Source organism: Sorex araneus, chromosome X (genome assembly GCF_027595985.1).
Source record: "Sorex araneus isolate mSorAra2 chromosome X, mSorAra2.pri, whole genome shotgun sequence".
Taxonomy (NCBI): domain Eukaryota; kingdom Metazoa; phylum Chordata; class Mammalia; order Eulipotyphla; family Soricidae; genus Sorex; species Sorex araneus.
In genome coordinates, this window is record NC_073313.1 from 142,562,249 (window position 1) to 142,588,398 (window position 26,150).

General features: G+C 41.1%; 1 protein-coding gene across 1 annotated transcript; it reads left to right on the plus strand.

Annotated features, from left to right (window-relative positions):
• The first annotated feature begins 330 nt into the window (after positions 1-330).
• P2RY4 (pyrimidinergic receptor P2Y4) lies at positions 331-1,428 on the plus strand. Its single transcript, XM_004615775.2, has one exon. The coding sequence runs from the start codon at positions 331-333 to the stop codon at positions 1,426-1,428; it is 1,098 nt and encodes a 365-aa protein (XP_004615832.2).
• Positions 1,429-26,150: the final 24,722 nt, after the last annotated feature.

Below are 26,150 nucleotides of genomic sequence, written 5' to 3' on the forward strand. Positions count from 1 at the left end.
AGGTAGTCTTATACTCTCTTAATAGCTAGCCAGACTCTAAAGAGCAAAATCAGCTGCAGAATGAAACCATCCCCAAGCATTCAGCCCTCCTGAATTCCAGCACTGTCTGCTGAATCCCCCTTTTTGGGCTCAAGGAAGGGAGTTTTGGCTAGGGGCTTGGCTAGCCTGGGTTGTACCCAGATGTAAGTTTCTCAGCTCTCGTAATACCTTAGTACTTCAGCCATTTCCCTTCCATTCTCCACTTTTACTTTTTCTGCACCAAGTTAGGGCCAGGGAACTGAAAGAAATACAACCCCTCTCACTTGTGTACTTTCGACTTCTAGGGGGACCATGACCAGTGCAAAGTCCTTGGTGTCCACAACCATAGCTTCCACCCCAGAACCTGGCAACAATGACGTGGAACTGGACTGTTGGTTTAACGAGGATTTCAAGTACATTTTGCTGCCTGTGAGCTATGCGATTGTGTTTGTGCTGGGCCTAGTCCTCAATGCCCCAACCCTCTGGCTCTTCCTTTTTCGTCTCCGACCCTGGGATGCAACTGCTACCTACATGTTCCATTTGGCCTTATCAGACACACTATATGTGCTGTCATTGCCAACCCTCATTTATTATTATGCAGCCCACAATCACTGGCCTTTTGGCACTGGACTCTGCAAGTTTATTCGCTTTCTGTTCTATTGGAACCTCTACAGCAGTGTTCTTTTCCTCACCTGCATCAGTGTGCACCGCTACCTGGGCATCTGCCATCCACTGAGGGCACTGCGCTGGGGCCGCCCACATGTGGCATGCCTTGTCTGCCTGGGAGTTTGGTTGGTAGTAGCTGGCTGTCTCATACCCAACCTCTTTTTTGTAACAACCAGCACCAAAGGGGACACCATTCTGTGCCATGACACCACTCGACCTGAGGAGTTTGACCACTATGTACACTTTAGCTCAGCTATTATGGGGCTGCTCTTTGGAGTGCCCTGCTTGGTGATTCTTATCTGTTATGGGCTCATGGCCCAGCGCCTGTGTCAGCCCTTGCCAGGGGCCACTCAGTCTTCTTCCCGTCTTCGTTCTCTCCGCACCATCGCTGTGGTCCTGACTGTCTTTGCTGTCTGCTTTGTACCTTTCCATATCACCCGCACCATTTATTATGTGTCAAGGCTGTTGAAAGCTGACTGCCGGACATTAAATATTGTCAATGTGGTATACAAGGTGACTCGCCCCTTGGCCAGTGCCAATAGCTGCCTGGATCCTGTGCTGTACCTGCTCACTGGTGACAAGTATCGACGTCAGCTACGGCATCTTTGCAGTAGAGGTGGGCCCCAGCCACCCGCAGCTGTCTCCTCTTTGGCGTTGGTGTCTCGAACTGAGGATAACAGTTGCAGGTGGTCAGCCACCAACCAGGACAGCACTTGTTCTACCCCTCGGGCAATTAAATCGTAACCCTGGAAGCCTAGATGCAAGAAAAAGGGGGTGAGTCTAAAGCACAGGTGAGGGAACCTTAGAGGTGATTTGACTGCTTCCTCCTCCAGGTTCTGGAACAAAGACCCAAGCCCTGAGGATTAGGTGTGTGTGGGTGGGTGGGCAAGAATATCACATGTGACTCCATCTCTCAGAAACGATTTTAGATAAATTCGGTAGAAGTCACTCCTAGTTTTTTTCTTGATTTCTTTCCCATTCCTGGGGCCATGGCCTTGTTTCTTGATTTATAGGGTATCCGGGAAATCTTCCCTAGTTCCCTTTCTTGTGCACTTTACTCCCATGTCCTTGTATTGCATGTGTTTCTTTAGTCAGACTAGAGCACTCAAATGGAGAGGTAGGGAAGCTGGGATAATCTCAGAATTGGCCTGATTTTATGGTAAAAACCAGAATCAGGAATTGGAGCACCAGGTGATTTAGCACCAGGGTCTAAACGAAAATTCCAGAACTTTTAGAGACAATAACATATTTTAGGGGCCAAGGCTGAGGCCAGCAGCCTATAACTTAAGGCAATCTTGTGTGATAGAATTCCCACTGCAAGCAGCTTGAAAGGGGGTTCTATAGGCAAAACCCAAGAGACAGACTTTCCAGTGTAGGGACTGGTTGCCAAGATTGTGACTGGTTGACATTTAAGTGTTAATCTCAAATATAAATTATCCTCGTATCATCTTCTGGAAAGGTTGACAGCAATATCTCAACTATTTGTAACTTCCTCTGCATAGTTTCACAGATGCACTGATAATATTTAAGAACGACATTTTTTAAATGTGTCTATGGCAGGCATTAGTTGAGTTCATGTCCCACTGGCACTTAATTTCTGACATTTATATTATTCTCCTTTTGAGTGAGTTAGTTCAGCTTTCATCCTTAGAGTTTTTCTCCATCATGTAGATATCAAGGATATGACATATATGTAACACTCAAACTCATTTCTTGGTTTCCACTCATGAGATTACTGAACTAGGGAAAAATCCCAGCAACCCTGAATGCCAGGATTAATGATACTGTTGAATTTTAGCCATTAAATGGAATGGAAATTTAGCCATGAGAAAGAATGATAGAAGACTCCTCTCATGGGTGGGGGACATTGAGGAGCCTCAGGGAGTCAGGACCTAAGCTGATGATGGTATTTGGAAGAGGAACTAGATCTCCTGCATGGTGTTTTCTGAAAGCATATTTAACAGTTTGACTATGCATGATGAAAGGGAAAGTGGATAGATCAGACTGAGAGGGAGGAGCACTTGTGTCCATGACTATACATTCTGGCACTGAGGAGTAAATCAGGTTTGTACAGAGCTTGGGGTGGTGACAGGAATTGACACCCAAAGCTGGCTCTACACTGGTCTCTCTCCTTTCTCTAGCTCTTGCCCTAGATAAATGATAAATCGGTCACCAGATCTTTTAGATCAAGCATTAGGATGTTGAGGCCATGATTGCGTACTGGGATTGAGATCATTCTCATAAAGTCTAGAACCATTTTAGTGCTTACAGTAGGGTTATAGAACTGGAAGGAAGTATGGAACTTTGGGCGATTTCCTCCCCCCAAGCCTTGGGAGGTAGAAGTTTTGGGGGAAAGTATTCATGAGCAGGTGGGCGCATGCTTTTAGGCACCCTGTTTTTGTTTTCTGATCACACCTGATGGTACTCAGAGCTTACTCCTGTCTGTGTGCTCAGGGATCACTCAGGGCTCTGTGCTCAGGGGAACATATTGAGTGGCAGGGATTGAATTTGGGTCAGCCTCATACAAGGCAAGTGCCCTACCTGCTGTACCATTTTCATGGTCCCTAGGGTTCCACTCTGAAATCACCTTCCAGTCTACTGACCTTCTGAGTCTACAGGTTCCCTGTTATATTGTTGGTTGGTTTCTAAGGGGTCTCTTCGAAGTAGTTTAAGTAGTAATATTGGGACATAAAACTAGCTTTAATGCCCCTGAATCTCCCTTTTTAATTCTTTGAGGTGATCTCTATTCTTTCCTAAACATCCAGGACCCAACTGATACTTAGAATTTCCCCCATTAGAAGCAAATAAACTGAACTTCCCAGTGGTACTCATTTCCCAGTACCACTACCTAGACACTGCTGGTGAGCTCATCTGCATTCTCCCTCTTATTCTTTATTCCTCTTATACTATAACTTTCTTTTCCATCACCTCTTCCATCACTAACTCCAAGTATGAGGCTGCTCTCTCTGTCATAACTGACCCAGCTTCCTCTCTTACTTTGGCCCATTTAAATTCCATGTGTTTGGGCTGGAGAGATAGTACAGCAGGTAGGGGACCCGCATACAGCGGACCTGGGTTCGATCCATGACACCCCTTATGGTCCCCTGAGCCCGCTGGGAGTGATTGCTGAGTGTAGAGTCAAAGGTACGCCCTGAGTTCTGTAGGTGTGGGCCTATAATAAAACTAATTTCTATATGTTTATTTATTTGGGGTGGCCACACTCAGCATTTTGCACTCACGGATCTCTTCTGGCAGGGCTCAGGGGACCATATAGAGTGCTGAAGATCAAACCCAGGTCAAAATGGCAAGACAAGCACCATTCTTGCTGTACTATTGCTCTGGTCTACATTTCATATGTTTAATTCAGTCTCACTGCCTACATTTTGGAGTATGCTGCTTTAGGACCAGCTTCTATCATGTTCTAACTTTAATTAAACACCTCAACATTTACCTCAGGATGGTCTTCTCTTTCTCAGGACTGGACAGAGTTGCATGTAAATCCAGAGCATGAGGATGGTTTGACCAGCATTTTTGAACCTCATCTAAACCATCATTACTCTTAGCTTACTTATTCAGTTCTTAGTGAGCACTAAAGAGCAATTTTTTTTCTGTATTTCCCACTTTCTCAAGACTCTAACTTCATTCTACCCTATGCCTTCTTAAGAATGATCCAGTCTTGGGCCAGGGAAATAGCGCGAAGGTCTGGTCTGGAGTGCATGCTTTTTATGTATGAGCCATAGGTTTGGTCCTTGACATGGCATAGTCTCTCCCCACTGTCAGAACTAGTAGCAGCTGAACAACACTGGGTATTCCTTTCCAAAAACAAAAAAAAAGTTATCTTGCCTGGGAGTTTGGGGATATCTCAGTTAGTGTTGTACCTGCATTTAAGTGGGACCTTGCTGGTACTGACATTTGAGAGTCCTGGTATCAGAACAAGTTGTGTGATCTCCAGCACATGTCAACTAAGAGCACCACAATGGAAAAGAAAGAACTCATATGCAGAGCTGAGAAGACTTAATAGCTCTGCTAGTGGTCCTTCTACTAAGAACTTCTCTCTACTTCATTCATAATAACTCTACTTATATATTTATCTTGTCTTTTCCCCTTTCTTCCCTCAATATACAGAGTAAGAAGTTATCCTCTTTGCTTTTCTTCTATTTGCCCCTCTTCATCATTTTCAATCTTTCCTGTAATTGATTTTATCTACCTTTAAAAAACCCAATCAAAAACAAAGAATTTCTACTGATATCTTGAATCTGCTGTTTTTTTCTAGTTACATTTTATTCCTTTTACCCATTTCACTGCAAATATCTAGAAAGGCTATATTAAACCACATTTTCTCATCACAGTCACCATTTGATTCTCTGAATCTGGTTTCTTTGCAACTTTTCTGTGTGTAGAATTACGCATATTATTTCACATGCATGTCCTTTAATGGTTGTTTTTCCACCTACATCTTATTTGCCTTATTATTTCACTTGTAATTATTTCAAAGTATACCCTCTTAAAAAGGTATAAGTAAGAGGCTGGAGTGATTGTACAGTGGAGGGGTGTTTGCCTTGAATGCAGCCACACTGTGTTCAATCCCTGACATCCCATATAGTCTCCTGAGTCCACCAGGAGTGATCCTTGATCACTGAGCCTGGAGCAAGACCTCCTGAGCACCACAGGGTGTTGCCCCCCCAAAAAAATAAAAAGTTTAAAATAAAAACATAAAAAAATCACTGAGATACTGGGGTGATAGTACAATGAGTAGGGCACTTGCCTTGCATGTGGTTAGTCTGGGTTTGATCTCCATATGGTCCCCCAAGCACTGCCAGGAGTGATCTCAGAGTACAGAGCTAGAAGTTAGCCCTGAGCATTGTTGAGGGTTGTGCCAAAAAATAAAACAAAACAAAATATTCACTGTCACCACAAAAGGAAAACATTTTTAAAATTCACTTGTGTTTCCAAACCCTGTTGCTAGTCTTTCTTATGGAACATTTCAATGGTCCGGTAAAATGGCATCCACCAGTATATTCTAATTATTTTTTTATTTCCATATTAATAGATATTGAAGTAATCCCCAGTGTGTCTGTGGTTTGAACATCTTAACGTATATTGCTTTTCCTTCCTTGTAATCCTGTTCCCAGGACAAGTTCCCAGGAGTGGGATTACCAGACCAAAGAGCAGGAATGTTTTCATGGATCTCGATTTCTGAAAGGACTGTACAGATTTTCAACACCACGAAGATGCATGAGTATTCCAGATCACTTTCAGTTCTAAATTTAGACTTTACAAATTTTTATGGATCATTCGACATTAATTTGTTAATTTCATTTTTGATTTCTCATGGGAGTAAGCACTTTCCCATGTGTCTACTATTTGCATTTCCTATGTGTAAACTATTATTCTTATATATCTAAATATATTTTTGTTTAAAACATGTTAATCCTTTTTAATATTTGATATAAACTTTTCTTCCATATATTATAATTTTTAATTTTAGTTATTTTATCCCTTCACTTTATATTTTCTCTCCACCTTTTATCAGTTTAATATTTTTATTATTTCCTCTCTGCTTCATTTGCTGACTATTCTTTCTCTTTTACTGCCTAAGAGTTCCTAAAGTCTGTCACAATCATAATGTTTGGGTGTTCTTTAATCTCTTCACCTCATCTGAACTTTGATTTTCTTTTGAAGAGATCATATATGGATGAAATATAATCCAGTTGACTCACTTCTTGAAAACACCTTGGAGATTGTCTAGGACTTGGGCAACTCCCCCACCCCAACTTTTTTTTTTTAAGTAAATAGATTTTATTCAGAGGTTTCTCAGGGAGGGAGGAAGGGATAAGTGGGAGAGAGAATAGTAAGAATAATGAACTCAAGAGAGAACACAGGCTTCTTCAAGGGTGGAGGAAGTCCCTACACATTACTGAGCTTTAGACACAAAAGTATGAAAGCATGAAAGTACACATCTCAAGAGGGGAGATGCGGGCGACACATGTGCTCGGGCGACACATGTGCTCAGCCACGTGGGCACAAGCAGCATGTGGGCTCAGGCAGCATATGCGCCCCCACCCCAACTTTATAGATGAGGAAACTGATCCAGAGAGATGACTTAGTTAAGTTAGTGACAGAGCAGGAATATTAGACCCCAAGTTTCCTGAATCCGTGATCTGTCTACACTGCCATGTCAACTTAACTCAGTGCCCATACTTTCTCATAATTCTACCTCTATTGCTTTAATTTGTCTATTTGACAATTTTACTTGGCTATACCATTATTACTTCCCACCCAAAATGTGAACAACAAAATTCCTTGAAGCAGTTTCCCTGCATCTTGCTCATTTCTATTCATAACATTTTCTTTCTTCAACTCACCTAGGCTTAAAAACTCTCAGACAACTTCCCTGTTTCTCCATGCCCTGATATATATTTCTGCATCATGTCCATTACAGTTGGCCTTCCTTTATGGTTCTAATGTTACTATTCTAATACTAGTTCTTGTCATTTTTATCCCCAAATGATTGCCATAGCCTCTAACTTTACTTTCATGTTTGCCTCACATGGATGCATTCTGTATGAGATATTTTGCCAGGTTAATCAGATTAATCAGATCATACACTAGTTTACAGTGTTATTCTCTTATTCAAAAACTTTTTCCTGGTTCTTCATTGTCTATAAGACAAGTAGAAATCTTTTCATTCAAAATTCAAGACTGTTCACTCTTATTTTCTATGTCCTAATTGAAATCTCTCTCCTCCAGTTAAATTAGTCATCTCATTGTCTCATTAGACAAAACATGTATTTTCTTACCTGTATACCTTTATTCTTCCTCCCATTCTAACTTTCTCTTCTCACTGTTCTTTTTTTATCCAGTTTATAAGACCAAGTTTAAGTCCTACTTCCTTGTTGAGACTTTCTCTGCTAAATCTTACCCACGGTGACCTTCCTGGTTACTCCCACAGTAATTATTATTTATGTCAATAATTTGGCCCATTTATTGACTTTTGACACATTGTTTATGATATTATCTTGAATTCTTATTTAATTATTTAAATATGATCTCTTTTGAATTTCTGGCTATAAATCTCTCAAGGGTTCTATAATAGAAAGCAAAGAACATGAAACTGAAAATCAGGAGATCTGAGTTTGAGTCCTGATTGTGAAAGTGGGACTCAAGTGTGTCTCTTGGGTGAATCACTCAGACTCTGAGCCACAGCATCATCACCTGTAAAATGATAATATAAATTTTACCTTTAAATATTTCTTCAGCTAGTGGTGAGCCAGGCAATACAGCTCAGTGATAGATTAGCATACATGAGGCCCTTGGTTTGCACCCCAGCATAAAGATATAATTGTGAGTAAGATTTTGCAAATCTAGAGAGTTAAGCAAATATAAATGCTGTTAGTATGTAATTCAATTTGCCTAACAATGGTTTTTAATAAATATCTGAAAAATGATTACATGGTGGTAATTCAGTTTAATGTTTCTTCTCCTAAATCTATTTCCATGTTGAAAGGTCACAGGGAACCTAAGGAACCTAAGGATCAAGGGACAAATTAGGGGGAAGGCAGAATAGGGAGGGAATTGAAAAAATATTTTGGAGGAAAATAGGTGTAACTAACATTTCTCACATTCTGCTTCCCTAGCTGCTCACTACTTAGCCTATATATGAGAATAACATGAATGAAGAGAAGAGGGGGAGATGGTTCATTAGAGGTCTAATTTCCTCACATTTACTCTTTTTATTGTGCAGCCTCCAACTGCTTTTTGCTTTGTTTTGTTTGGGGGCCACACCCAGCGGTGCTCAGGGCTTACTCTTGGCTCCATGCTCAACGGATCACTCCTGGTGGTGTTTGGAGGAACACTCAAGGTTCTGGATATCATACCCAGGTTGGCTGCATGAAAGTCTAGTACCCTACCCACTGCACCATCTCTCCAGCCCCTCCAACAGTTAAGCTGAATGTGTCATCTATAAATATGTTAACTTTTACTGATGTGATGAGAGCCAGTGTTTTGGGGAAGAAGCTGATGAAACATAGTAGTGAGAACAGGCAATTTTAATGACATAACTAGGCTTGGTTTTGAATCCTTGAGCTGCTGTTCTTTAGCACTCTAATCTTAGATGTGTCGTTTAAATCATCTGAGCTGCAACTTCATCACTGGCGATTGTGTTGCTGGTGGGAACTACAGGGAGCAGAGAGTGGGGAGGTTGTAGTCATAAGACAGAATGAGAGGGGCTAGAGAGAGCACAGTGGGTAAGAGTCTTCCCTTCATGCATCCTACCCATGTTTGATTCTTGGCACCCCATACAGTCCCCTTATCTCCAACAGGTGATCCCTGAGTGCAGAGCCAGGAGTAAGTCCTGAGTACTGCCTAGTGTGACCCAAAAACCAAAAAGAAAAAGAAAAAAATGAGAATGTGGCTGCTCTTCTTGACCTCACTGATAATGGAAAGCTTAGCAAAAAACATTCTATGCTCATTGCAGCACTGTCTGACTTTGGGTGTGTGGGGGGGGGAAACTCCAAACAATAATAGTGAGTTTTTTGTTGTAATATTGAATGTAATCAAAGTAAAGAGAAAGTAAAGTGAAATTTATCAGCTACACAGGCGGGGTGGGGGGCTGGAGGGCTGGGGGGAGGGGGGGAGGTTTACTGTGGTTCTTGGTGCGGTGGAATATGTGCACTGGTAAAGAGATGGGTGTTTGAGCATTGTGTAACTGAGACTTGAGCCTGAAAGCTTTGTAACTTTCCACATGGTGATTCAATAAATAAATAAATAAATAACTACTGGCAAAAAATTTCACAATCACCTGCACTATAGCAATCAAGCTTTACCTGGCACATTGCTCTCCATGGTGTGAACTTCATTTCTACCATTCACGTTTTCAGAGAGCCATGGGTTCTCAAGACTAGAGTGAAAGTTTTGCCATTTTTAGGAAAAGAAAAAATGTGAGTTCCTACGTGGCTGAGCAATACGTTCAGTGGCCGAGAGCTGCCTCTCCAGGCCTCCCCAGTAGAGGAACAAAGAGACGGGGACCACAGACTGATGGCCAAAATGGCCCATTTAATGTACAGCTATTAGCATACTAATAGAGCATCTGAGGGATTTTGAGGTATAGAACTGCATGTAGGTGTGATTGATCATTTGCAGAGGTAAAGTATTTTGATGGAAGCAATTCTCTTGGAGGGATTAACTGAAGGAGACACTCTGTCTTCCAGGGACACCTATATTGCTTTTCTCTTTCCCGTTAGTTGTACATATCAAACAAGTTTACTTCTTAATAATACTTGCAGTTATTTGGGTAAACACTGTAAAATAATATAGATTCCAAAACATAGTCTTTGGGCTCCAAAGAGCAAGCCCGCTGGGCTTTACTGTAAATCCCAGGTTAGGTCCTCAGGCCAGTTCAGCTTTTCCTTCCCCGTGGGGGTCCTGTCTCTTAAGTCATAATGGCTTGCCTCAAGACCCTGCTTTTATGCATTCTAAACTGTCCCATTTTGATGCTGGGGTAGCTTTGTCGCTTGTCCCAGGTCCATCCAAGGTCCAGGGTAGGACCACTTTTTTGGGGTGTTAGGAACTATGCCAACCGACATCTGAGTCAAGTAATTGTGACAGATGCCCAGGAGTAGATATATTTCAGAATCAATAACTCCCAAATATTAGGAGCACAGAGTTAACAGTCTTTGTGTGTTTGAGCAAGGAGCATTGCTCTATATTAAAATATGAAATGGCTAATTTTTTGAGAATTGAGCTCCCATTTGACCCAGCAATACCACTCCTGCGAATATATCCCAAAGAGGCAAAAATGTATAATAGAAATGACATTTGCATTTCTATGTTCATTGCAGCACTGTTTACAATAGCCACAATCTGGAAAAAACCGGGGTGTCCGAGAACAGATGACTGGTTAAAGAAACTTTAGTACATCTACACAGTGGAATACTATGAAGCTGTTAGAAAACATGAAGTCATGAAATTTGCATATAAGTGGATCAACATGGAAAGTATCATGTTGAGTGAAATGAGTCAGAAAGAAAGAGACAGACATAGAAAGATTGCACTCATATGTGGAATATAATGTAGCAGAGAGGTACGAGCTAGAAATGATGCAATTTCTGGCAGAAATTTCTCTGGACTCAGCTACTAAAATACTAAAATACAGAAATCCAAAACCCCGCGGCTGATATTGTGGCCACACGACCTCATATCTCTTCATTCTCAGCAATGGAAAACAAATTATCAAATGCTTCCTTTCCAGCAGGTCTGACTTTTGGGGGGAAACTCCAAAGAGAAAGTAAAGTGAAATTTATCAGCTACACAGGCGGGGTGGGGGGCTGGAGGGCTGCGGGGGGGGGGGAGGTTTACTGTGGTTCTTGGTGGTGGAATATGTGCACTGGTGAAGGGATGGGTGTTTGAGCATTGTGTAACTGAGACTTGAGCCTGAAAGCTTTGTAACTTTCCACATGGTGATTCAATAAATAAGTAAATAAATATAATAAAATAAAGTTTGAAATGGCTATAGGGGAAATAGAAAAGCAAGGAATTCATTACAAATACAAAGTGCAAAGTTACCAGAAAGTTTGATGTATAAGTGACCAACACTGACTTGGGAAATAGTGACTATGAGAGGTAAAACCCAAAAGAAAGCTTAAAGATAAACTCTGGATTAGGGGTGCTCGCAAGAGAACTGTAAGCTTCTTTGAGGGGAGGTAATGGGGTAATTCACTGATGAAACTTAAGATATTTAGGGTTAATATCCAACAGAAAGTCAGCATCCTGACCTATGTCTAGGTTTCCCAGGTTTATTTCTTATGCAATAAGAAAGAAATTTCAGAATGCAGATAGTGAAGTAAAGAAATTTTATTTAAAATAAAGAAAAAGAAACCCACCCAAGAGAAAATTTAGGAGTTGGGGAGGGATAGAGAGAAATAGAGAGAGACAGAGAGAAAGAAAGTGGCATGGAGAGAGAGGAGAGCCCAATTGATCTCCTTTGGGATGGGGGTTATATTTGTATATTGCCCAAATGGCCTTAACCTGGAAGTAATTTTTGCAAAGATAAGTTGTTTCCAGGGTAGTGGGTATGGTGCTGCTATTAGGTCAACTTGTACCTGTGGGGCGAGTGCATCAGCAACCTGATGGTGCTTTCAGGCTTCCTGATACCTCAAAATTGCCTCTTTGCCTCTGGCTGAACCCCAACAACTTAGGACCAAATTTCCTGAGAAACTAAATAGCCGACAGTTAGGTATGTGGGAGTCACACCCACAAACCACCTCCAACTGAGCTACACAAGCTAATTCATTGTCCTTGCTTCAGAGACTCAAAACTAAATCTCGAAAGAGATCAAAAGCCTCAGTTAATCTCGGACGTGTGCAAGTCTGAGAGACTTGGGTAAATTGGAAGGGAGCTTGTCAGCCTGTTGCCCACCTAAACAGAGCCCCCAGCAGCTTCTTGCTCCCACAATATAATCTTAGCCATGCCTCTGGCTGGACTCCATTGTATCAGGGCAGACCTCACTGATAGTAACCTGTTTAAAATTTGTATATGCGGCTTTTGTGACTGAAATCTCCAGGCTTTCTCAGAGTTGGGATGTGCTACCTCCTCCACTTCTCTATACTCCTGGAAGCACTGGCTGTCACCCCCACGAACCAATTCCAGTGCCACCACATAAGTTCTTCTACCAGTCATGCTTCAGAGACCCAAAAATAGTATCTAAAGAGATAAAAAGCCTCAGACAGTTAATCTCGGACCTGCACAAGTCTGAACAGACTGGGGATATAAATCAGAGGAGAGTGTGTCAGTCTGGTGTCTGCCCAAGCAGAGCCTCCAGCAGCCACTTGCTCCCCAAATCCAAAAGCACTACTATATCCCCAGCCTGACTCCACCGTCTCAGGATGGACTTCATCAAAATGTTATCTGTTGAAACTTTGGGTGTGCGGGTTTTGTGACTGACATCTCCAGACTTTCTTGGGGTCAAGACGAGCTACCTCCTCACACCACCTCTCTGTACTTCCGGAAGCTGCAACAGTCACATGGACACCCCAAAGATACCACCCAGTTAAAAAGCTACTCCAGTCTTACCATCCAAATAAAAATACTGAATGCCCTGAACAAACACTATGACCTCTTAGTACCTAAATTGCAAACCATAATTCACAAAAATAGAGGGAGGTTTTGGTTGGGGGTGGGGCCTTGGGGAATGGTAGGAGGGAAATGGGGACACTGAGAGTGGGAAATATACACTGATGGAGGGATGGGTGTTGGATTACTGTATGACTGAAACCCAATCATGAATAGTTTTGTAATCGTCTATCTCACAGATATTCAATAAAATTTTTTTTGAAAAGTAATGTGGAGTTCATGCCTACTTCAGTCAGATTAATCAGTGGCTGGATAAATACCAGTATTCCTAAATTAAAAAACAAAGTTGGCTTTTGGACCCGGCTGTGGAAGGAGCATGATGGAGGGGCCCGAGGGAGCGCCCTCGGACTCCAAGCAGCCCACTGAACTAATTCCGGCATGGGACCAGAGACCCCACGGCGTGCTGAAGCTGTGGGACCCGGGCATCCCCCAATTCTTTTAACCTGTCTCTCTCTCAACTCCTCCCTCCTGAGCACAGCGCAGGGGCCGCGGTTTTCCTGAGCGCAAAACGGAGACGCCGATCCAGCCAAAACAGGACGTGAGCGCGCTTGCGGGAGTCCCCAGGGGGCGGGGGCGGCGACCCCCGCCCACCGCAGTTAGATACTTAAACCCACCTCCCCCACGTGTGCTTCCTTTTGGACCCGGCTGTGGAAGGAGCATGATGGAGGGGCCCGAGGGAGCGCCCTCGGACTCCAAGCAGCCCACTGAACTAATTCAGGCATGGGACCAGAGACCCCACGGCGTGCTGAAGCTGTGGGACCCGGGCATCCCCCAATTCTTTTAACCTGTCTCTCTCTCAACTCCTCCCTCCTGAGCACAGCGCAGGGGCCGCGGTTTTCCTGAGCGCAAAACGGAGACGCCGAGCCTCTCTCTAGGTTTCTCCATCTTATGAGCACCATAAAAGGGTAAAAGTTTGTAGTGATGTTATTTCTGGTTGTACTTTCCCTGGACTTTATACAGAAACCCAAAACTTAATGTCATCTTAGTATGAGCAATATGTAATGGTTCCTTTCTAATGGGGCGGACTTTTGTGGGAGATCCTAATAGTAAGTCTGTTGCTGAAATATTGAAGGCAATCAAAGTGGTAGCCATCTCACTAGACTGAACTAAGCTATATCCCCACGCCGGCTGAGAAGAAATTTTCTTCTTTCTCGGGAAGAAACGCGGTGTGTCATCAACTACAGTGTGATGTCCATTAAGCAAACAGACCTGGTGGCGTGGGAATGGGATATAAGGGGAAAAATTATGTACAAGGAACAGCGGGACGCTGGTGGAATCTCGAGCCGGAGCCGATACCAGCGCAAGACCTTCGGTTCCAGAGACTGCTTGCAGATACTCTACAAGTCTATCAACTAAGCCAGAGCCCCACGCCTGCTGATGACGGGAAATAACCATCCTTTTCGTTTTTTTTTCCCTTGTCAGGCAGCGTGGCGATTACTAAAACAGGCGTGAACTCGGTGGCGCGGGGCAAGGGGGAAAAAGAAAAACTATGTAACAAACAGCGGGACTTAATATCTCTATATTCTTAGCAATGGAGAACTATCAAATGCCTCCTTGGCAATAGGACTGCTTTCCTTTTTTGGGGGAAACCCCAACAACGGTAGTGAGTTGTGTGTTGAAACATGGAATGTAATCGAAATAAGGCGTAAACAAAGTGAAACATATCATGTGCAAGGGTTGGGACTGGGGAGGTGGGAGGGGGCGGCAGGTATACTGGGGGGGTTGGTGATGGAAGATGGGCACTGGTGAAGTGAAGGGTGTTTGAGAACTGTATAACCGACATAATCCTGAGAACTATGTAACCCTCCACATGGTGATTCAATAAAATTTAAAAAAAAAAAAAAACAAAGTTGTATATTTCAAACCATAATGCCCAAAATTAGAGAGAGAGTATGGGGTAAATTGTCTGCCATAGAGCAGGGGAGAGTTGGAAGAGTGGGGGTAATACTGAGGACATTGGTTGTGGAGAATGTGCACTGGTGGAGGAATAGGAGTTTGATCATTGTATGGCTGAAACTCAAACATGAAAGTTTTGTAACTGTATCTCATGGTGATTGAATAAAAAAAAGTTGTTTCCAGGGTGCTGCCAAAGGGAATGCACTTCTCGTGGTCTTTTTCACATTCTTTCCTTTTCTTTAATTTTTAATTGAAATTTGGTAAGATATACAGTTACAAAGTTGTTCATGATTGGGTTTCAGTTATACGATGTTCCAACACCTGTGCCAACACCAATGTCCCCAGTTTCCATCCTGCCATGCTCCACACCCGGCCTGTCTCTATGGCAGATACTTCTCTCTCTCTTTCTCTTTCTCTCTCTCTTTCTCTCTCCCTCCCTCCTTTTGGGCATTGTGGTTTGCAACATTGATACTGAAATGTTATCAAGAATTTCCATTTACCTTCTTTTAACAATCAGGTCTTGTCCAGCGCGATCATTTCCTGCTATTACTGTCATACTGGTCTCTTCTTTATCTACCCTCAACCTGCCACACACGTGGTTAGTTCCAACCATTGACCAGTCCTCCTAACCTCTGTTTTCCTTGGCCATGGATATAAATCTTCTACTAGATATTATTTTTATATACCACAAATGAATCCACTCATTCTATATCTGTCCCTCTCCTTTTGACTCATTTCACTCAGCATGATACTCTCCATGTCCATCCATTTATAGGCAAATCTCATGACTTCATTTTTTCCTAATAGCTTCTTAGTATACCATTGTGTAGATATGCCATAGTTTCTTTATCCATTCGTCTGTCTTGGGCACTCAGCTTGTTTCCAGATTCAGGCTATGGTGAACAGTGCTACAATGAACATAGAAGTGCAGATGGTGTTTCTGCTGTGTGTTTTTGGGCCCCCAGAGTATTTTCCCAGGAGTGGTATTGCTTGGCTAAATGGGAACTCAATTTCTAGTTTTTAGAAGAATGTCCATATTGTTTTCCAAAACAGCTGGACCATTTGGTATTCTCACCAACAATGAAGGAGAGTCCCTTTCTCCCCACATCCACATCAACAACGGCTGCTTTTGTTCTTTTGGATGTGTGCCAGTCTCTGTGGTGTGAGATGATATCTCATTGTTGTTTTGATCTGCATTTCCCTGATGATTAGTGAAGAAAAGCATTTTTTCATGTGTCTCTTGGTCATTTGAATTTCTTTGAGAAACATTCTGTTCATTTTTCGCCCCATTTTCTGATGGACTAGATATAATTTTCTTGTAAAGTTCAGCCAGGTTTCACATTCTTTTTTTTTTTGCTTTTTGGGTCACACCCAGCGATGCTCAGGGGTTACTCCTGGCTTTGCACTCAGGAATTACTCCTGGCGGTGCTTGGGGGACCATATGGGATGCCGGGGATCGAACCCGGGTCGGCCACATGCAAGGCAAACGCCCTACCCGCTGTGCTATCGCTCCAGCCCTCATTCTTTTAGTAGCCATTTGTTCCTGCTGATGTTTCTCTACTCCTGAGAGAGCATAGTCTTCTCATTTGCTGGCACTGTTGTCTGGAGAGATTGTATAGAGGTGAAGGTGCTTGCCTCACACACAGTCAACCCAAGTTCCATGCCTTTAACAATACCAAATATTTCCAGTAGACTCTACCTCCCAGCAGGAGAGGAGTGACTTAAGTGAAATGGGGAAAAGAGAGAGAGAAGCCTCAAGAAAGACATCTACTGCCTCCCTTTCTCCCCACTTCCATCACTTGGGGAAGTGTCTGGGAAACTTCTAGTTTCACATGACTTACGAAATTCTGTGATGAGCCCCTGCATGGAACAAACCTCGCATTCCACTAGCCCCATGAAGCAGCTGTTAAGCTACTCCTGAAAAAATTTCACTTGTTCTGTACAGCACGAGAAATAATTCCCTGCTATCTTGTTTCTCAGGGAGCTATAAACTCAGGCTGTGATGAGGAATTCCTTTTGCAAGAAAAACAAGTCAGTCCTAAATCGTTGTTGTTGTTGTTTGGCCATACTGGGCAGGGTTCAGGGCATACTTCTGGCTCTGTACTTACAGGTCACTCCTTGTGAACTTGGGGGACCATATGTTGTGCCAGGGATTGAATACAGGTTTGCGTGCAAGAAAAGTATCAGCTCTACTGTGGAAAGGAAAGTACCCACTCAGTCCTAAACCTTACCCAGGCTTTCTGAGTTTGTCGTCTTTCCCTTGCAGAAAATAATTTCAAGAGTAAATGAATAATGAAGTGAGACAAGTGTATTGGAAAATAAAAAGTAGGAAAGGAGAGGCAGATTTAGGTACAGGCTCAAGAGAGAATATAAGTTTCTCCAGAATGGAGAAAAAGCAAAGTATGCATCTTATGTGGGCTATTTCTCCAGAATGGGGAGAGATTCTGGCAGCAAGTACACACCTTTTCCTCTGCTAGGGTAGTTTATATAATTTTCTCAATTTTCCCCCTCCCCGCAGTGTGTTGCCATGGTGGCTGAGAAAGAGGAGAGTTTAGAGCAGTTGATGGTCCTCTTGATGTAGCAGTTTATGAACCTCCTGGAGCTTCCAGGTGATCCAGCTACCTGTCCACTCAAGAAGCCTCCACACATCTAGCCTGGAATTCTGCATCTCATTGTCTTTTAGACTCCTGTGATGGGTGTTTTGTGTCAGAGGCCTCCATTCCTTTGGAGTTGTTTAGGTTTTAGACACCTTTCCCCACACATTTTACCAGGGTTTCCCTATCTTCTGACTTTCCCAGCACAGCCAGGAGTAATCCCAGAGCACAGAGCCCTCAGCACACAGCTTTTATGCGCCTCCCAAGCAAACAGACATCGAAAGAGTCTTTTTTTTAATTGAATCACTGTGAGCTACAGTTACAAAGCTTTCATGATTGAGTTTCAGTCATACAATGATCGAACACCCATCCCTCCACCAGTGTACCTTTACCATCTCCAATGTCCACAGTATCAATTACTTATCCAAAGAAATCCAACCTTTTCATTTGGAAGTTGACAATAGAATAACTTCTTTTGTACATCTTATTTTGATTTTATTACTTCTCAATACTCATTGCCAAGAATCTCTATATCTAGCTACCTGCCTGTTAAAATTACCTGCTCTCTTCAACTTGAGTATACATACCTATTTCAGAACGGCTATTGTGAAGAGTCATTGGAAAAATGGATAGCAAAACATAACTTACAATTCCCATGAATGGGAACTGCTTTTCAACAATTTTCAATTGTAGAACTGTTTTAAGTCCAATCTGCTTTAGAAGTCAAAGTTGAGACCAAAAATGATACATTAAGAAGCAGAAGACTAAAAATTGTCCTCTGAGAGGTGATCATAGTGATGAATTGGGAGGAAACTGACTGGGTTTGGGCATCGAAATAAAGAAGAAAAAAATTGGAGAGAGAGCACACCTGGAGGTGCTCAGGGCTTACTCCTGGCTCTGTGCTTAGGGATCACTCTTGGTAGGTTTTGGGGCACCATACTAGGTGCTGGGTATTTAACCAGGGTCAACCACATGCAAGAATGTGCCCTTCTCTCTCCAGCCTTGGGAAGAAAGTTTTTTGAAAAAGAACTTTTTAAAATTTATTTTTTACAAAAATAGCCCTCTTGAACAGAAGGGAAAAAATTAAGAAAAAAGAACAGTGCCCAAGGGAATTAATGGAGAATAAGACATTCAGAAATATAACCAAATACTTGACTTCCTGCCAACCTGGATTTCTGCCACACAAAAGATGCTAGCCAGTAAATTAATTAAGTTGATCTTAAACAGCTTTAATAATCAGAATTTGTTTTCATGCATTCATCCCTTCCTTCCTTTTCAGTTCCTAAATGCATTTCTTTCCAAAAATTTGAGAATAACCAATTGAACAGTTTCTTGCTGTAGTCTATTGAGCTGATATGACCTGTGACTATAAGCTACAAAAATATTTGAGGACAACCAAGAATGGCATCTTGGTTTATAATTATGAATGTATATGGATTTAGATCACAATGTAGGAAGAAAAACTATCCTTTCTTAAGTCAAAAGTATAAATTATTAAAATGTAGGAATTCTTCAAAATAAATATGGCAATAAAATTTTTCTGAATGTTTCTGTAAATTTTATGGCATTGTTTGAATCTTTGGTCATGATCTTGGATCTGCTAATGGGAAGGAGAAACCTTGAAAATCAGGAGGAAAATCAAGTAACTTCTAAGGTTATTATGCTGCTGACACTTGTTTAATTTGTGTCATACTTTTCCCAAATATTAAACTTACTGATGTCAATTTAAATAAATCATTTCTAATTTTTGGATAGAAGAAAAGCTTTAATTATTTTAGTGTTTTCAGGAACCTCCTGAGGAAGAGTTTATTCTGTAGCTTCTTAACCCTTTTAAAGCACATATTGCAGGTTTATATAGTTTTTTAATGTGTTTACAAAACTGACTACTTTCAATGGAGGAAAAAATTACATTTGAGTAAATTAGGAAGAGTAAATAGATTTGTCAGACTTCTGGCAATTCTAGCATGTTGGTTGATTTAAAACTGCATTGGGGCTCCAAGTAGGAGATACACTAGGTGCAAGTAAAATGCAATCAATGAGTCAAGTATTTAACATTCAGGGGCTGGGAAGAAAGTATAGTGGATATGGTGCCCTACATGTCACTAATCTAGGTTGGATCCATGCACTTAAACACCACCAGGAGTGATAACTAAACACCATGCTAAGAAAATGCCCTGGGGACATTTGGGTTTGACCTACCTCTACAAAAAATAAGACTTTTATGTTCATAATATACATTAGAAAAGGATTCCAGCTTAGTTGTTAAGAGTCTATTTAACAGAAGAAGCTGAAATTGTAAAATGGGTGGGGATTCTCATTTCTATGCTGCAATGTTTAAGTTTTCATTTTTTGAAAGAAGAAAGCCTTTGGGAGAAATGACTTATTTTCAATAAAAATTTTTACACTGCTCTTGGTAAATTTCATTGCCTTTACTACTTCAATAATACTTTATGTCCAATGTGAATGAAACATTTTTGTACCCACTCAATTTTGCTATATTCCTTTTTTCAATTGCTCTGATACTTCGGAGGTTGTGGTAGTTTGATTTTACAAGTTTTTGTCTTCATTTCTCTAAGGCAGTTTCCCAAAAAGTGCACCACAGGGTAATAATAGGTGCTAACTTTTTAAGGGGTTAGATTTGATAAGAAAAAAAATATATTATTGCTGCATGGAGAAAAGGGAAAAGGGTTTATTTTTAAGTTGAGAGTTGTATGGAGGAAGATGTTGACATAGTGAGTTCTGATTAGCTGTTTTCCTCCTCCCAGTGAGAGGGATTCCAATTTATAAGTTGGAACAGGCAGGATAGTCTCAGTAGAAGAAAAATTCACATTAGAGTATCATTAAAGTAACAAACTATTTGTCTTTGACAGGCATATAGCAATGTCTAACATCCTGGTGAAACTAGAAAGCACATAGTTTGAAACTGAGATCATTATCTCTAAAACAGGAACCATTCTAGGTGTGAGGAAATGAAAGTTAAGAGATAAAAACTAATCATAAAAGATTTTTGTTTACATGGAGTTTGACCTTAGTCTTTACAGCTAACCTGGTCTTTGCATATTGCCACTACAGTAATGTGTCATGTATAAGGGCAGGGGCTACAGGGCCTTTTCACAGCTGAAAAAGAAAGTTTATTTTTTTTATTAAGGCACTATGACTTACAGACTTACTCGTAATTGATTTTTAGGCATACAATGTACCAGCATTGATCCCATTATCAGTGTTAACTTCCTTCCACCATTATCCCAAGTTTCTTTCCACCCCACATCCTGCCTCCTTGACAGACACATTTTTAAGTTTGACTGCTGTGGGTTGAATCTCCTGTTTTCAGGATGTTGGACTCTGTGATTTGGATATATAGCTATGACACTTCTCTACAACACTATTGTACATGAGTTTTTTTTCTTTTTGGGTCATATCTGGCGATGCACAGGAATTACTCCTGGCTCTGCACTCAGGGATTACCCCTGGCGGTACTCAGGGAACCACATGCGATGCTGGGAATTGAATGTGGGTTGGCCACGTGTAAGGCAAACTCCCTACCCACTGTGCTATCACTCCAGCCCCTGTACATGAGTATTTTGACACTTACTCTCTATTACTTTCTGTTCTTTTCTTACTTCCCCCCAGATTTCTTCCCTTCTCCATCCTTCTCCTTCCTATACTTTGAGTTCAAAGGTGGTCTGTGTATCCTCACATCAATGCCTTGCATTGTCTCTTCCAGTTATTTTATATACCACAGATAAGTGAGATTTAAATTTTTAATTAAACTTTTAAAATAAAAATATCTAGACTTTTCAATTGAGGCACTATGATTTATAAATCTATTCATAATTGAGTCTCATGTATACAATGTTCCAACACCAGTCCCACTACCAGTGTCAACTTCTTGCCGTCATTTTTCACTGGTTCCTTCCCATCCCCCAGACTGCCTCCTTGACAGGAACATTTTTAAATATACTGTGTTTTACAATAGTGTTAAGGTGTTAGGGTTAGAGTTTCATGCATAACATAATCCTATAGCATTCATCTCACAGTGTCCAAATTTCCACCATTGTACAAATATCCCCCCACCTTCCCTTCCCATTGCAGGCTTCCCACTGAAGATCCATTCTCAGTTTCTGTTGCTTTTAGGCATTTGTTATTCCCCACTTTGTTTCTTTTTACCCCCATATAAGAGAGACATCATTCTGTGTCTGACCCTCTCCTTCTGACTAACTTAACTCAGCCTGATATTCTCCAGATCCCATTTAGCAGTAAGCTGCATAACTTCAACTTTTCTTATAGCAGAGTAGTATTCTATTGTGTACATGTACCTTATAGTTTCATTACCCACTATATATTTTTGAACACGTGGATTGTTCCTCTATTTTGACAATTTTGAATAGTAATGCAATGAACAAAGAATACAAATGTCTTACGAAAATATTTTTTGGACCTTGAAATATCTGCCCACAATTGGAATTACTGGATCATATAAAAGCATGTATGTGGCCGCATGCTTTAGAAGCTGTGGAACTGGGCTCATTCAAATGACAGAAGTTGGGTATGGACATTGCCACTGGAAGGGAGGGGAATCTGATCACCCCAATTTCAAAAAGGCCTCAGAGTTTTCAGCGGGGAAATAGATATACCTGAAAGGGTGTGACAGTGAGCTCAGTGTATTCAGCGTGTTCAGCTCACTTGGACGTGCTTATGCACAAATACAAGGGGCCTTGTAGACATATTTTGACCAACTTATAAATATTCAAGCATAAATGTTAATACTCAATTGAAATTTAGAACAAAACTGAATATTATTACCTATATTAACATGAACTTCTGAGATACAAGGACAAACCTGAAAAATTTATTTATTTGCTTTTTAATTTCCCATTATGATGCTGTTTATTAAAATGAAAAAATGGAACATTTGGTTATACTTTAAGACATTTAATTCAAAAGAAATAATAAAACTTAAAGCAGAAATTAACGACATGGAAATCAAAAAAACAATCAGAAAGGTCATTGAAACCAAAAGCTGGTTCTTTGAGAAAATAAGCAAGGTTGATAAACCACTAGCAAGACTCACAAAGAGAGCGAGAGAACCCTAATAAACCGAATCAGAAAAGAAAAAGGGGACATCACAGTAAAAAATCAAGGAAATTCAAAAGATCATCAGAGACTACTTTGAGAGTATGTATGCCATGAAACAAGAGAACTTAGAAGAAATAGATAAATTCCTGGATTCCTATAATCTCCCAAGACTGAATCAAGAAGACGCGGAATACCTGAATAGAACCATTAATATCAAGGAAATTGAAAGTGCAATCAAAAGTCTTCCAAAAAACAAAAGCCCAGGTCCAGATGGATTCACTAGCGAATTCTTCCAAACAATTAAAGAAGACCTGTTGCCAGTTCAAGCTATTCCAGGAAATTTAAGAAATAGGAACTCTCCCAATCAGTTCCCTAATACCAAAAGCAAACAAAGACACCACTAACAAAGAAAACTATAGGCCAATATCCCTGATGAACACGGATGCGAAGATCCTCAACAAAATATTAGCAAACAGAACCCAACAACTTATCCAAAAGATCATACATCACGACCAAGTGGGACTCATACCAGGGATGCAAGGATAGTTTAACATTTGGAAATCAATCAACATAATCCATCATATCAACAAAAGTTAGAATAAAGAACATATGGTCATAGCAATAGATGCAGAGAAAGCTTTTGACAAGATCCAACACCCGTTTATGATGAAAACTCTCACCAAAATGGGTTTAGAAGGAACTTTCCTCAAGATAGTTAAAGCAATCTACCACAAATTTAGACAAAGATGCACACTCTCACCACTCCTTTTCAATATAGTACTGGAAGTACTTGCACTAGCAGTTAGGCAAGAAAAAGACATTAAGGGCATCCAGATAGGAAAGGACGAAATTAAACTCTCACTATTCACAGATGATATGATACTATATCTAGAGAATCCTAAAGCCTCTACAAAGAAACTCCTAGAAACCATAGACTTTTTTAAAAAATTTATTTTTAATTAGAGAATCACCGTGAGGGTACAGTTACAGATCTACACACTTTTGTGCTTATACTTCCCTCATACAAAGTTCGGGAACCCATCCCTTCACCAGTGCCCATTCTCCACCACCCGTAAACCCAGCGTCCCTCCCACCCTCCCCAATCCCATCTCCCCCCCACTCCACCCTGCCACTGTGGCAGGGCATTCCCTTCTGTTCTCTCTCTCTAATCGGCTGTTGTGGTTTGCAATAAAGGTGTTGAGTGGCCGCTGTGCTCAGTCTCTAGCCCTCATTCAGCCCGCAACTCCCTTCCCCCACATGGCCTTCGACTACAATGTAGTTGGTGATCGCTTCTCTGAGTTGCCCTTTCCCCGGAACGTGAGGCTATAAAACCAATACCCCAAAATCCATGGCCTTCCTATACGCAAATAACAAGACAGAGTAAAGTGACATGAAAAAAGCAATCCCGTTCACAATCGTGACCCAGAAAATCAAGTACCTCAGAATCAGCCTAAGGAGGTAAAGGACCTCTACAAACAAAACTACAAAACACTACTCCACGAAATAAAAGAGGGCACGAGGAAATGGAAACATATCCCCTGCTCATGAATAGGAAGAATTACCATTGTCAAAATGGCAATGCTCCCCAAAGCACTATACAGATTCAATGTGATCCCTATAAGGATACCCATGAAATTCTTCAAAGAAATGGGTCAAGCACTCTTGAAATTCATATGGAACAACAAACACCCATGAATAGCTAAAGAAAATTCTTGGGAAAAAGATGATGGGAGGCATCACCCTCCCTAACTTCAAACTCTACTTCAAAGCGGTATCAATTAAAACATCATGGTACTGGAAAAAAGACAGAACCCCAGACCAAGGGAACAAGGTGGAATATCCCTACACACAACCCCAAATGTATAAACACCGAATCTTTGATAAAGGAGCAAGAAATGTGAAGTGGAGCTAGGAAAGCCTCTTTAACAAATGGTGCTGGCACAACTTGACAACCACATGAAAAGAATGTGCTTAGACCTAACATCATGCAAAAAAGTCATATCAAAATGGATTAAATACCTTAACATCAGACCAGAATTCATAAGGTACATTGAAGACAAGGTCGGCAAAACCCTCCATGATACTGGGGCTAACGGTATTTTCAAAGATGACAGACATGCCACTAACCAACCAAGTGGAAACAGAGATAAACAAATGGGACTCTATTAAACTAAGAAGCTTCTGCCCTGCAAAAGACACAGTGACCAAAATACAAAGACAACCTACAGAATGGGAAAGACTATTCACCCAATATCCATGAGATAGGGGTTGTTATCAAGGATATTCAAGGCACTGGTTGGAATCTGCAAGAAGAAAACATCCAACCTGATTAAAAAATGGGGCACTAAAATGAACAGAAACTTCCTTTCTCGAGGAAGAAGTACGAATGGCACAAAGGCCCTTGAAAAAATTCTCTTTATCACTAATAATCAGGGAGATGCAGATCAAAACAACTATTAGATACCACCTCACACCACAGAGACTGGCAAACATCCAAAAGAACAAAAGCAACATTTGACGTGTTGCTTTGGATGTTGTTGACGTGGATGTGGGGATAAAGGGACCTTCCTACACTGCTGGTGAGAATGCCGACTGGCTCAGCCCTTTTAGAAAACAATATAATCACTTCTCAAAAATTATAAATTGAGCTCCCAATTGACCCAGCAATACCACTCCTGGGAATATATCCCAGAGATGCAAAAAAGCGTAGTTGAAATGACATCTGCACTCATATTTTCATTGCAGCCCTGTTTACAATAGCCAGAATCTGGAAAAAGCCCGAGTGCCTAAGAACAGATGACTGGTTAAAGAAACTTTGGTATATCACACAATGAAATACTAGGCAGCTGTTAGAAAAGATGAAGTCATGACCTTTACATATAAGTGAATCAACATGGAAAGTATCATGCTAAGTTAAATGAGTCAAAGAGAGAGAGACAGACATAGAAAAAGATTGCACTCATCTGTGGAATATAAAGTAACAGAATGGGAGAATAGCACCAAAGAATAGTAGAGATAAGTACCAGGAGGTTTGCTCCACGGCTAAGGAAGCTGGCTTCACATGATGAAATTAAAGGAAGCTCAGATAGAGAAGGGAACACCAGGTAAAGAGTGGTTGGAGGACCCATTTAGGATGGGAGATGCGTGCTGAAAGTTGGCTCGAGATCAAACATGATGGGCACTCAATACTTCTATTGCAAACCACAACACCCAAAAGGAGAGAGAGAACAAAATGGAATGCCCTGCCACAGAGGTGGGTTGGGGTGGGGATATGTAGTGGGGGTGGGAAGGATACTGGGATCATTGGAGCTGGAGAATGGGCACTAGTGGGTACTCGAGCATTCTATGACTGAAACACAAGCACAAAAGGTTGTATGTCTGTAACTGTACCTTACAGTGATTCACTAATTAATAAAAAGACTTTAAATTCAATATTCGATTCTTCACTCTTTGAAAACTACATTTTCTTTTTAAAATGTTTTTCTGTTAAACTAGAGGTTGAGCTCCCATTTGACCCAGCAATACCACTGCTGGGAATATATCCCAGAGAATCAAAAAAGTACAATCGAAACAACATCTGCACATGTATGTTCATCGCAGCACTGTTTACAATAGCCAGAATCTGGAAAAAACCCGAATGCCCCAAAACGGATGACTGGTTGAGGAAACTTTGGTACATCTATACAATGGAATACTATGCAGCAGTTAGAAAAAAGGAAGTCAAGAATTTTGTAGTTAAGTGGATGGGCATGAAAAGTTTCATGCTGAGTG

Excerpts from the sequence above, each read along its gene's own strand:
- P2RY4 (XM_004615775.2), top strand. The coding sequence starts at position 331 with ATGACCAGTGCAAAGTCCTTGGTGTCCACAACCATAGCTTCCACCCCA.